The sequence below is a fragment of the Salvelinus alpinus genome, chromosome 22 (assembly GCF_045679555.1).
Source record: "Salvelinus alpinus chromosome 22, SLU_Salpinus.1, whole genome shotgun sequence".
NCBI classification, from domain to species: Eukaryota; Metazoa; Chordata; class Actinopteri; order Salmoniformes; family Salmonidae; genus Salvelinus; species Salvelinus alpinus.
Window position 1 is genome coordinate 12084354 of NC_092107.1, and position 13513 is coordinate 12097866.

At 42.1% G+C, this 13513-nt stretch overlaps 1 protein-coding gene across 1 annotated transcript; it reads left to right on the plus strand.

Annotated features, from left to right (window-relative positions):
• On the plus strand, positions 1-5610 carry LOC139548699 (uncharacterized). The gene is made up of 5 exons (XM_071358437.1): positions 1-179; positions 4074-4219; positions 4409-4588; positions 4696-4827; positions 4967-5610. The coding sequence occupies exons 1-5, from the start codon at positions 1-3 to the stop codon at positions 5269-5271; spliced, it is 942 nt and encodes a 313-aa protein (XP_071214538.1). The 3' UTR covers positions 5272-5610.
• The last annotated feature ends 7903 nt before the right edge of the window (positions 5611-13513 follow it).

Below are 13513 nucleotides of genomic sequence, written 5' to 3' on the forward strand. Positions count from 1 at the left end.
ATGGCCAAGGGGAACAAGTTTCTGAACGAGAAGAAGCTCCGCATCAAAGATGCTCTGATACCGCAGGATCAGACTGCCAGGGAGAAACTGTGGCCGCTTATACAGAACGCACGACAAGAGGGAAAGAAGGCTGGGTTCAAGGGCCCACACGCGTTTATCGAAGGAAGAATGATTACTGGGTAACTCTGTTGACATGAACCATACTGGAACTGTGAGTACTGCCAAGAGTACATTTAATGTACTGCCACGAGTTAATGTACAGTGTGAACTACAATTTATGAACACTTGCCAACTCAAAAAAGGAGGAAAAAAAGAGATTTGTTATACTGTTAACCAACGCTACTTCAGCTGAGGGTAGTTTTCAGTCAGAGTAATCCTCTCAAGGTTCACTGTTTGTTTTATTGTTCACATTATTACTTCTGTTATCTAGTTTGTGTTCTGTCTTTTTTTAAATTCAACTCACTCAACATCGTTAGTCTGAATGCTCGGGGTTTGGGAGATCTTACAGAAAGGAAAGCCTTATTTTTATATTGTAAACGCAGTAAAGCAGATGTCCTTCTTCAGGATATCACTCATTATTGATATCTACACAGCGCATTGATGTGAATCACACTGCTGCTCTCTCATTTAGCTATTTGCACCTCATGGATTGTGGTTGTTGTGGATGGCTGTTCACAAATCTAAATGTGTATCTGAACCCAATAATGGTTGAATTCAAGAAGTTTAAGCTGCCTATCAATCATTGTTTTTGAAACCAGTGAACAGCCTGTGAAAAATGCCTACTGGGGATTTTATTGCTCAATCTAATTCATGCTGATAAAAAATAAATCCATAGGCCTAATGGACACACGCTCAAAGTTGCACACTTTTTAAATACTTAAAGGGACATTCTGTAGTTGCTACATCAATTTTTGGACTTGACAGCCAATTTTTTTTCTGAGGTCTTGGCTGATTTCTTTTGATTTTCCCATGATGTTAAGCAAAGAGGCACTGAGTTTGAAGGTAGGTCTTGAAATACATCCACAGGTACACCTCCGATTGACTCAAATTATGTAAATTAGCCTATCAGAAGCTTCTAAAGCCATGACATGATTTTCTGGAATTTTCCAAGCTGTTTATAGGCACAGTCAACTTAGTGTATGTAAACTTCTGACCCACTGGAATTGTGATACAGTGAATGATAAGTGAAATAATCTGTCTGTAAACAATTGTTGGAAAAATTACTTGTGTCATGCACAAAGTAGATGTCCTAACCGACTTGCCAAAACTATAGTTTGTTAACAAGACATTTGTGGAGTGGTTGAAAAACGAGTTTTAATGACTCCAACCTAAGTGTATATATACAGTTCCAACTTCAACTGTATATATATATATATTCTTGAAGAATATTGAAGAATATTCTTGAAGAATATAAGTTATAAATCCTTCATGAGTTTAGTTCAACTGTCACACTCCATGAGAACCCAAAGTATTAGTTTGTTTTACTCCAATGTTTGTAAACATTGTAAATGTAAACAAACACTGTACAGCCTCATAACATGGTTCAAACAATAATTGTTATATCATGGATGGTCAGTCCTTGCATCCATAGCTCTGTCAGAGGCGGGGCATCCGTTTTGGTATTGTTTCATCTGTAGATTTGCCCTTTGAACAGCTGCATATTATCAAGATATCAAAGTGTCACCAACACAAAGGTAAACAATAGGTCTACAGCAAATGCAGCAGATGGCATTCATTTTTTCACATGTAAATAGCACTTTCAGTAGTGGTCAAAGCATCAAATTCCATGAGCGCAGCATTTGTTTTTCAACACAAATCAATTGGCGGCAGGTAGCCTAGTGGTTAGAGCATTGGGGCAGTAACCAAAATGGTTGCTAGATTGAATCCCCGAGCTGCCAAGGTAAAAAATCTGTCGTTCTGCCCCTGAACAAGGCAGTCAACCCACTGTTCCTAGGCCGTCATTGTAAATAAGAATTTGTTCTTAACTGACTTGCCTGGTTAAATAAACATTAGGGCTGGCTAATAAGTCTTCAGTTTTGGGGTTATGCTCAGACAAAATGTTTTGTCTAATCTATACTTCCATATTTCCAAGTCCTATTCTTGAAGATCAAGGGGTATAACATTTATTGGAATGACTGGAATTCTGATAGACTTTGATTTTTAATGTAAAGACATAATTTAATCGTATTATTATTTGTAGTAGAAAACGATGGGTTAGAAGAAGCCTACATAACCAACCCATAAAGTAAAATGTAACATCTGTATATGGCCAGCTATGTAAACTTTAACATTGATTTATCCTGCAATAGATGTCGTTCAATTGGTAACATACATTTTTGTCTTCTATCTTCTAATGCCTCTTAAGGGGAAAGTAATCTAAAAGTAACGGAACGTAATCAGATTACGTTACTGAGTTTGGGTAATCCAAAAGTTACGTTACTGATTACAATTTTGGACAGGTAACTAGTATCTATAACGGATTACATTTAGAATGTAACCTACCCAATTCTGCATACAGACAGACATACAATGCAACATTTATATAAACCTATACTGTATGTATGTGCATTTAAAAAAAGTAATTGGTAATCATCAGCAGCAGCAGCACTACTGTAAGATAGACCCTATGACCTCCCTGTTATTCTCTGTCTAGGGTCGCAGTTGGATGATGTTATCGAATGACATAAACCAACCCAATACTTTGACCTCCATTCTCTGATTCGCCTCAAAGGAAATGGATAGCATCTGAAGAACCGGGTCGCTCAACAGGGGACATGTGACAGTCAGCAACGCTGACAAAACAACAATCAATACTGTATATGATGGTCAACAATAAGTGGAGAACAGAAACTCTCTCCACCACCTCCGCCCACACCCAGGTGTGAGAACCAGGTGACACTATATCTGGGTCTCCTGATCCACTGATAATGCCTCTCAATGAGACAGCAATAAACCCACGTATATTTGGGAAACGCCATTCAAAATCCTCCATAACAATCTATTCAATAGTAGCACGAAACACTGTGTCCACTGGGAGTTTTAGGGAAACCAGACACCGGTGTCCTTTTAAAAACCTACCATTTTCACACAACGGCAAAGATGAGCTGGCTTCTTCCAGGACCTCTCATTCACACCCAAGGAAGAAACACTGACATGGCATTGTCTTTAACTTGTCACATGGGAGACTATTGAATGTGTTCTAGGTGCCCTCCGTTAGGAACCCTACTTCAGCCTGTGTTTTGGGGGTTGGGGTTTGTGTACATGGAATGGCCGTGGAGCTTTTCTCATCCATCTGCGGAAGGGTGGGTCCTCAGACAGGGAACCAATAGCACGGCAGCACCACCCCGCCTGCATTAAACTCCTACATAGTCTTAGAAGGATTCCCAAGTCTGCTCACCTACTGTAAGAACAAGGAAACAAGACGTGGGCTTCTTACAACGATACAGTAAGTACTGCCTTTCCTCCCTTCGCCCTCAGACTGTCTGGAGGCTCTCAGGTCTGGTGAGATAGGAGCTATGCAATGGTTATGGAATATACATAAAGCAATACGCTAATGATACTGAAGTTCTATATTGTCCATTTTGATGAGTGACCGCTTTGGATAAGCAAAAAGGCACTGTGTTGATAATATTTTACTTGAAATGTAAAAACCAATCCGATGGGAAAAGAACTGTAGATGAAAAAAAGTTTTAGAATGGGTGTAGGCTGCTTTAGCAAAATGCTTTATACGCAGAAAATAAAATCTGGGTACTGAGATCAACTATTGTTTACATGTTTTTATCAAAGATGGTGGAATGACCTATGAATATCAACCATTTTGCAGTTGACTAAACCAGTCAGGAAATGAAGGAGGTTGATGTAACTTTAGAGCACCATCTTGACGAAGCATTCTCAAAAAACTAACTAAAACTTCAGAGTCCTGAACGGGTTGAGTAGACTGTGAATGTTAGTCATCATGACCAGTGTGTGAACTACAAATATATTATGTTTCATGCAGCTGGTTCTCAGCAGAGAGCATAGCCATGCGATGCTTATAAACATTTTCAAAAGTCTCTTTTCATTGTAATTTGAAGGTATGCTGTAGGACCAACAGTAACTATCTATGTATTACAGATAATGAAGTTTGTTGCAGTGTCTGCTCTGTGCCTGTGGGGGGTGCTGTGCCTCTGTGCCAGTGTGAAGGCCATGGGGACTTTAGAGCTGATGCGGGATGCAGCAGGTAACAGAAAACCTCATGACGCCTCAGTTTTTTCTCTTTTCTTTTGTATGTTATCCACCCCAAACATATCTTAACAATCAAATGTAATGTCAAACTATTGGTCCTGCTTTGACAACTTTTGACCCCTACTCTCTGCCTCCCTCTACCTCCCCTCCCACCTTCCTCCCCTATCCTCCCCACTGTCCCCAGTGAGCTGGACTGGGGCCCTGCCCTGTGGGACGTGGGACTGTGAGTGTGCTTTCAACAGCCAGCGGGGCTGCTGCTGTGTGGCCAATGAGATGAGTATGCTGGAGGACCACACCTTCATGCGCATGGTGGACATGTGGGAGCAGCTCACCCGATTGGACAACGACATCAAGGAAGTCACAGGTACTGGAAAATACATCTGTTTCCTAGTTTGATTAAGTCAAATCCCTAATGTTCAAGTCCCAGGCTTCTAACTTCTTCTGTTCTCCTTCCCTCGTTCTGTGACTCAGGCAACAATAAGATTGCGTTCACCGCGGCGATGAGATCTAGAAGCGACTGCTTCGGGCCCTTCACTAGCAACGTGCCAATCCGCTACTACGCCATCTCTCTCAACCAGGGCAATGGATACAATGACGCTCTGGGTAGGACGCCACACTGCGTTGTCGCATCATTTCCCCACATACTTACTAGATAAATAACATAATACAAAATAAAACACACATACACACACTCACCCATTCACACTCCCTCTCCATCTCCCTGTGTGTGTCCTCTATCCAGGTACCTTCACCTCCCCCCGCGCTGGCCTCTACTCCTTCTCCTTCACGGCCTACTCCAACGTGGGCGTGGACGGCGAGCGTCTTTACCACAAGGTGCAGCTAATAAAGAACAACGAGGTGGTGGCCTCTGTGTGGGAGGACAACCGGGAGGACACGGAGGACAGCGCCACCCATTCGGTGCTGGTGTCTCTGCGCCAGGGCGACCAGGTGTACGTGGAGCTGCTCTCCGGCAGGAGTCTGTGTGGCAACACCAAGGAGTACAACAGGTTCAGCGGATACCTGGTCTACCCCTTCACACAGGAGTAGAGGACAGAGTTACACACACATGAACACACACATGAACACACACATGCCAAAACAAACATGAAAACACACATACATGCATGAATGCACACAAATATATACTGATATGGCACTCACACACACATAATGTTCCAGGTGTGTGTATTGTGTGTGTGTGTGTGTGTGTGTCTGTGCACCATTGTAACCAATGATATTCCATGTGCAGTTAAATTCAGACAGTCTGCCTGTGAAATAGTATTGCTTTGAACAAAATAAAAGCTGATTTGTTACATGAAGCAGGACATGTGTCATCTTGTGCTGTTTATAGTTTTTTTTAATGGTCCTCCACAGGTGTAGTCTCATAGCGTCTAAATGAATGAATCTCTAAATGAATGCTGAGTTAATGAATAATAATGGTACGTATCACCAAATAGGCATACAAGTGGATGATAATGATTCTTAGGCTAGCTAACCTACGTGTTATTAACATTGGCTTGTATTTTGTTGTAGTTAGCATTATTATTTTGAATTTAATCAGGGTTCCCACAAGTCAGGGATTTTCTGTAATATCATGGCATGTTTAAATGTGCATTTCAGACTGGAAAAGTAATGCGATTTAATAGAATAATTGCAAAAAAAATGGGAATTGTAGGTCCTAATACGGATCACCGTTTGAAAATGAAATAAGCCTATCTTGTGTTTGCTGTTGTTTTATCACACTGCAATGCCCATTGTACTTTTGGTCTTTGTCTTAAAAATTCTTATTTGTAAACGCAAGTCAATTATTTTTTTTATGTATGAATGGGAAACCTGTTTAATAAAGGCCACCAGTCCGTTTATTTAATACAAAAAAGTGAGATCAAATTTAGATGAGACCGTAAGCGTTCAGCTGCTTGGGAATTTTGGTCAAAAACCACGCCCGCACATTTACTTTGACGATAGACGCATAACGCTTTGATTGGACAGCAAAATGATTGTGGCGCGCGAAAGTCAGATCAGAGCAGGCTTCCTCAGGCAAGGGCTGCAGTCGAAACACGTTATTTTTACCCCCTCAGTCCTTGCACTATCCACTTTCCCTCGGGGGAATCCCCGTCGAAACCAGATGCAGTTTGATTGCCATCTTAAGTGGAGGTCCAATTCACAAACGTTACCCCCTCTTTGGTCACTTGCGAGGTTGATATGACCCACAATTCAATGCAAATTGTAGTCACATGTCAAACTCTGGTGGCTGTGAAGTGTCAAATGTAATCGACAAGGCTTCATTTTCAGCATGTCAGAAAAAAGTATGAAGCTAGCTTGCTAAATATATATATATATATATATATACATAGATTTTAGCGCTGGCAAATTGGCTTAGTCTCGTAGTGAGGAGCCTATAAAACTTTGCTAGATTCATAAACATTTTTTTGCAATTCTGAAATGTATTGGAATAAATTACCAAACTATAAAACTAGCAAGCCAGCTATGGGTAACTGTAGCTAGCTACCTGACAGGAGTGCTGGCTAGATACGTTAGCTTACTAGGTACATTAATACTTGTGAAGGATGGTTTTGTTCTCTTTTTAACAAAAATATATGCCTTATAGAAATAGGACATGTTAATCACAAAACATAGTGTGTTGCTAACCCAGCTATTATAGTGTTGCACAAACATAGCGGGAATGCAGTAAGGCTGTTGCTAATCTAGGGTGTCGACTGTGCTAACCACAAGGTTGAGACAAGATGGAAAATTACTGAATAACAAGAAAACAGGAACTGAGCAATGTAGCAACCGACAACTCAGCTCAATCTTCACAACAAACACTTCTGGATCCTGTGTGCTGTGAGGCTGGGACCAGCCTGGGCACCACCGATAGGCTAGCAAGTTTAAACCACGCTAAGCCTCTACTGTGACAGGCCAACTCTAAAGTTGGAACTACCTCTGTCGCAGTATAAAAGAAGATGTCTGTACTATTTCAGTCAGTTCTCTGCTTTACCCTGCGTGGTGATACAGTGAACCCGTATATACGAAAATTGCATTTACCATTTATCGCTTGTGTTAAATAAAAATACTTAAAGTATATTCGGTGACTCTGAATCACATGTTATCCTGATACCAGATTTGATTGACGCAACCCTTTACATACTGTAGCTAGCTACCTGACAGGAGTGCTAGCTAGATACGTTAGCTTACTAGGTACATTAATAGCTTTAGATTGGTTGTTTTTAAGCTCAACTTCAAGATTTCCTCCAAGGATGTTGCCTCTCCGATCATCACTCTCCCTCACTTGGGCAAGGGACATTTAAGGTACACTCGGATGTGACTATGTAAAACGTAATTCAGGGTTTAGGGCCGAGGGCTGTCTACTTTGAGTTTGAAACGCAGCCAAGGTGTCTTTGCTGCAAGTTTTGATCAAAACGGTAGGATAATGATTGTAGTCAATAACTTAAGTTTGCAAGTTAAGCATGTAACAAGAACACGTGTTGTAGGCTGACATTTGAATTAGGTAAATAGGATTTACATGGGGGAAAGGTGGCAAAGCTCTTGGGAAAAGCGCAGGTCTCGCTCTAAAAAATACTTGTTGTACTCCTCCATCTTCGCCTTCATCAGAATGAGATCAAACAGAGAAATGGAAAACATATTTACATTGGCTACAATAACAATGACATTGGTATCAACCAACTGTGTGAGTGTGTTACAGTTCGACATGTCAATTCATTGGTGAACAGTGCCATGGTGCTGCTGAAATGGTTTGAGACCCTTTGAGATTGGCAGTAGCCTATTTCAGTAAAGAATATGTCTTTATCTGCCTAACCTCGTCCCCCAGGTTCTTGCGCGAGAGACAATTATAAACAATTATATTCATAGAACTCACTCTCTGCTCAGATCAAAGCAAGTGGGACACATTGTGATGCTTCATAGTTGCCATTGTAGCATTGTTGCGTCATGCTTAGTACACTGTGGAAAGCAGATAAATTGTGAATTCTGATTTCAATTCTCACTGGGCACGCTAATATTGGGATGACTTTTCAGTCTCTCTGGTGGATTATTACCTGAATGAATTATGTTCTTTCAATTTCAACATCATTGGACAGTTTGAGCCTGTGATCTTCACCATTGGCACAGGTAAGAGTGAAGGTGGGTATGATTGTTATGTTGTTGCTTCTCCCATTTCTCTGGAGGAGTTTTACCAATGTGTTTTGGATTCCACCCCAGTGATTACAAACATCAAATCATGTAAAGTAGTCTACATAACAACAACTTGATTGGAAGGCCTGTTATAATCCCCCCCAAAAGGGTTAAAACCTCTACAGGATCGGTGTGTCCCCCCCGCGGGACGGTTGAGCTAACGTAGGCTAATGTGATTAGCATGAGATTGTAAGTAACAAGAACATTTCCCAGGACATAGACATATCTGATATGGGCAGAAAGCTTAAATTCCTGTTAATCTAACTGCACTGTCCAATTTACAGTAGCTATTACAGTGAAATAATACCATGCTATTGTTTGAGGAGAGTGCACAATTATGAACTTGAAAATGTATTAATAAACCAATTAGGCACATTTGGGCAGTCTTGATACAACATTTTGAACAGAAATGCAATGGGTCAAATGATGTCAGACAGAAATCAGCTTTGATTGAATAGGCCCCACTGTAATTTTACCAGCCACCGCAGATACATAATACACTTACTGTGTACTGTTTAACTGTTGACTCGTTTTGACCACTAGAGGGCACATGAAACCCCAAATATGATTTTTCCTGAAATTGAAAAAGAGCAATGAGAGATGTTGAGCTAGAGAGATTATGGGGGATATTGGATGACATACTGTACATGTCCTCTGATGTCATTGTGTAACCCTGTTGTCTCTCACTGCTTATCCGAATGTATTATAAACCAGTGAGTGCCTGGATGTAAGCAAACTCCTCCACTCTTGTAAACTCCCTCTAACGTATGACCCTACACACACGTATGCATGCACGCACGCATACACAAATGCCAAACTTCCACACACATGCTCGCTCCCACACACATGCACAGGCGCACGCACATACACACATCATTTTAAAGTCTCAAGAGAGTGTGGGGGTTTAAACAGACATGGCAATTATTCCAGCGGACTGGGATTTAAAGTGAATGAGAGGATGCTGCGTTGGCATGATAATATGGATACGGTTACAGATCCGTCTTGTTTCAATAAATGTATTGATGATTATTGAATGGTAATAGATACAATACGTAGCAGTATGTCGAGTTTACCTGTATTCGCGCGGGGACATTGTGAGGCGGGAGCACTGGGACGAAGAAGTAAGCTTGTACAACAGCATTCGGGCTCAAATATAGTCCGTTGCGGCACTGAGTAAGAGAGTGGAGAGGTCATGCGTCTCGTGCTTTTTTTGTGAAGGATCAGAGGTCAATGCCACATTTTGAGCTTCTATAGGACTTTTCACAATGCAATAACCAGGTATTTATATGTAACTATCAGTGGCCGTGTGGTTACCTACCACCCTGGAAGATTGGGGGTTCGATCCCTGGTCGAGTCATATCAAAGACTCTAAAAATGGGACCTGCTTGGCAATCAACATTAAGGAGATGTATTGGGGGTAAGGCCCTGATACAGACTAACATCCTTTCCAGGAGTTGTACTTGTACATTAAAACTGCCTCACACAGCAAACAGTAGGCTACTGCCCAATGGGCTATTCTTGCACGGACAAAGCTTACTTGTAGGAGGGGCGCGTCATGTCGTGCCAGGCTTTTTTCGCTATGCTCGACTTCAGCGGGTTGATCTTCCTGTCTGGTTTTGCGCCCCCTCTGGTTCGTGTGGTGGAGATCTTCATGGGCTATACTCAGCCTTGTAATCGGGTAGTAAGTTGGTGGTCTGTTGATATCCCTCTAGTGGTGTGGTGGCTGTGATTTGACCAAGGGGGTGGGGTTATATCCTGCCTGGATGGCCCTGTCCAGGGGTATCGTAGGATGTGGCCACAGTGTCCTCTGACCCCGTCTCAGTCTCCAGTATCTATGCTGCAATAGTCTATGTGCCGGTGGGCTAGGGTCAGTCTGTCCTATCTGGGGAAATTCTCCTGTCTTATCTGGTGTCCTGTGTGATCTTAAGCATGCTCCCTCTAATTCTCCCATCTCTCTCTCTCTCTCTCTCTCTCTCTCTCTCTCTCTCTCTCTCTCTCTCTCTCTCTCTCTCTCTCTCTCTCTCTCTCTCTCTCTCTCTCTCTCTCTCTCTCTTTCTCTTTCTCTCTCTCTCTCTCTCTATGTGTCCCCTCCCAGAGGACCTGAGCCCTAGGACCATGCCTACCTGGCCTGATGACTCCTGGCTGTCCCCAGTCCACCTGGTTGTGTTGCTGATCCAGTTTTCAACTGTTCTGCCTGGGGCTATGGATCCCTGACCTGTTCACCACACGTGCTACCTTGTCCCGGACCTGTTTTATACTCTCTCTCTCTCCTCTCTCTGGCAGGAGGTTAGGAAGTGCAGCTCAGATTCCACTTGCCTACGGCAACCTTTCTCAATAGCAAGGCTATGCTATTCTCTTTCTCCCTCTCCCTCTACTGCAACTGCTGTCTAGATCTCTGAATGCTTGACTATGAAAAGCCAACTGACATTTACTCCTGAGGTGCTGACCTGTTGCACCCTCTACAACCACTCTGATTATTAACGTGACCCTGATGGTCATCTATGAACGTTTGAACATTTTGATGAACGATCTGGCATTAATGGACATGTACTCTTATAATCTCTACCCGGCACAGCCAGAAGAGGACTGGCCACCACTCAGAGCCTGGTTCCTTTATAGGTTTCTTCTTAGGTTCCTGCCTTTTTAGGGAGTTTTTCTTAGCCACCGTGCTTCTATATCTGCATTGCTTGCTGTTTGGGGTTTTAGGCTGGGTTTCTGTATAAGCACTTCGTGACATCTGCTGATGTAAAAGCGCTTTATATATAAATACAAAATGTGAATTTGTCCAAAGCTTACTTACATATCTGAAGGCCTTTGTGTTTTACTAAGTCTGGTTACTGAGGCTGCTGGTCTTTCTTGAACTATTCCACTGATTTTAAAAGATATAGCCTACACATGCCAGGTATGTGTTCCCTAGAAATTCAGGTGCACGGTATCTTTTCATAAGAAAAACCACTTGGAGCGGAAAAAGCACCGAGGGAAAATTCTAATTCCTAAATGTTTAATAATGACAAAGGATTCAATTATAATTTCAGTTTGAGTAGATGCAACAAAATAACTGATTATTCTATGGTAATAACTGTATAAGGAAGCGCTACGACCAATTAATCCCTACCTCCACATGTCCTCAACATGGAATCCCCTGTCTGTGACATCAGCATGCCTGAGAGGGTCAGGGCAGCCCAATGACATCAGTGATACCTTGGTGACACATTGAGACAAAAGCCTTGTTTACACCATGCGCTAACATGTGAGTTTCTCGATCTGATAAATATGATTCAATCACTATCTGATCAAGGTTTGTCACGTCTACACATTGCATTTTAAAATGTGTCTCTTATCCGTCTAGTGTGTCCACATTGTAACCAGATTAGCTGATGCTTCCGTGTATTCAAATCATTTGATAGATATTCTTTCAAAATAATATGGACTTATTTATTTTTAAGAGAATTACTGATGCCATAAGTCAATGGTGCTACCTGTCAATGATTTTATATAATGATGTATAATGATTATTTAAATGGTTTGACCATCCAGGTACGTTTAGGGTTGATTGATTTCCAGATTCCAGACACAATGCGTGTCTGACTACCTCCCGAAGTAGTCAGGAAGATCCGATCACAATGTGTCGTTTAATCTTCTACACCACTTAAAAAATGTGGGCACATTCAGAATGTGGACAAAATCAGAACAAAGGGCACATGTTAGCACCAGGTTTAAACGGGCTAGTGATACCTTGGTGAGATGGGAGGAGACACAGAAACCCCAACAACTGACTTAATGTAGGAAACAATGGTTGGCATTGGGTGTGAGGCAAAGTGAGTTTACACTACTGGAGTCTGGCAAGAGAAGGAGTGTTGGTAATAAGAAGGGAATGTGTTACTAACTACGACATCCACACATCCTCTCTTCCCCACACCCATTTCTCTCTCACCATACATACACACGCACGTTTGCCCAAACACAACTCAGCAGGCCAGTTGAGGAGCATCCTGGACATAAAAGGTCTGCTTTGCTCTGATGGTGAGATGACTCTTGTCTTCACTCATTTATCTCTCTCAACCTCAGATTCCCTTTCCTCCTCCCTTTCCTCCTCCTCTCGCACGGCCCTCCCATCTCTGTGGTCACACATTCCCCCTCCTCTCTCTCGCTCCCTCAGCAAATTTCTGAAGTTAATAACAGACTTTCTGAAATATGAAGGAGGAAAGAACAGATGTGGTGCTAACATGATGTATTAGGGCCAAATGGACAAAGTCTGTTGTAACAGTCTGTGCCACTATCCACGGGCCTGATATCCTGATGGGCCCCTAACGACACCACCTATTCATCACCTCCTCTAGCTCAAGCCTCTCTTTTTCTCAATCTCTCCATCCTTCTCTTTTTCTCTCTTCCCAGGCAGAGCCTCTCTCTCTCTTTCCTCTCTCTCCCTCTCTCTCTCCACTCTGCTGATGGAGTGATGTGGTGAAGTATTTGAAGTATTCCTGCTGACCAATCCAGGGCCTCCTGGCAGAGTTCCCCTCGCACTGAACAGGCCTTCCCAAATAAGGATGCACTTTTTTAACGGACAACAAAAAAGAGAAAAACAAGAAAGAGGGGAGGAGAGAGGGAAAGTAATAGACGAGAGGAGGGAGGGATGGAAGGAGAGTAGACAGAAAGCCCATGCCCTTTTAAGGCGGTGGTTTCCTTTTTACTCTCTCCTTCTTAGCTAAAGCCCTGTTTATAAATGGTGCTAACATGCGCCTTGAGTTCTGATCTAGTCCACATTCTGATTGTGCACGATTTTTAGATACGTGTAGAATAAAAGACACATTGTGATCTGATAGTGATCAGATCTTCCTGACCACCTCTGGAGGTAGTCAGACACGCATTGTGTCTGGATATCAATCATGTGTAAACAGTTCTGGATGGTCAAACAATTTAAATAATCCTTATAACGTCCTTTAAAATCATTGACAGGTAGCACCATTGACATATGGCTTCCGTAAATACATACAAATAATTTTGAAAGAATATCTGTCAAATAATTAGCATATTGGGAGGCACCAGTTAATTTGGTCACAATGAGGACACAGTGGACGGACATTTTAATACAATGTGT

Excerpts from the sequence above, each read along its gene's own strand:
- LOC139548699 (XM_071358437.1), top strand. The coding sequence starts at position 1 with ATGGCCAAGGGGAACAAGTTTCTGAACGAGAAGAAGCTCCGCATCAAA. Across the intron at positions 180-4,073 it reads GAAGGAAGAATGATTACTGG|GTATGCTGTAGGACCAACAG; the intron begins GTAACTCTGTTG and ends TGTAATTTGAAG. Across the intron at positions 4,589-4,695 it reads CGACATCAAGGAAGTCACAG|GCAACAATAAGATTGCGTTC; the intron begins GTACTGGAAAAT and ends TCTGTGACTCAG.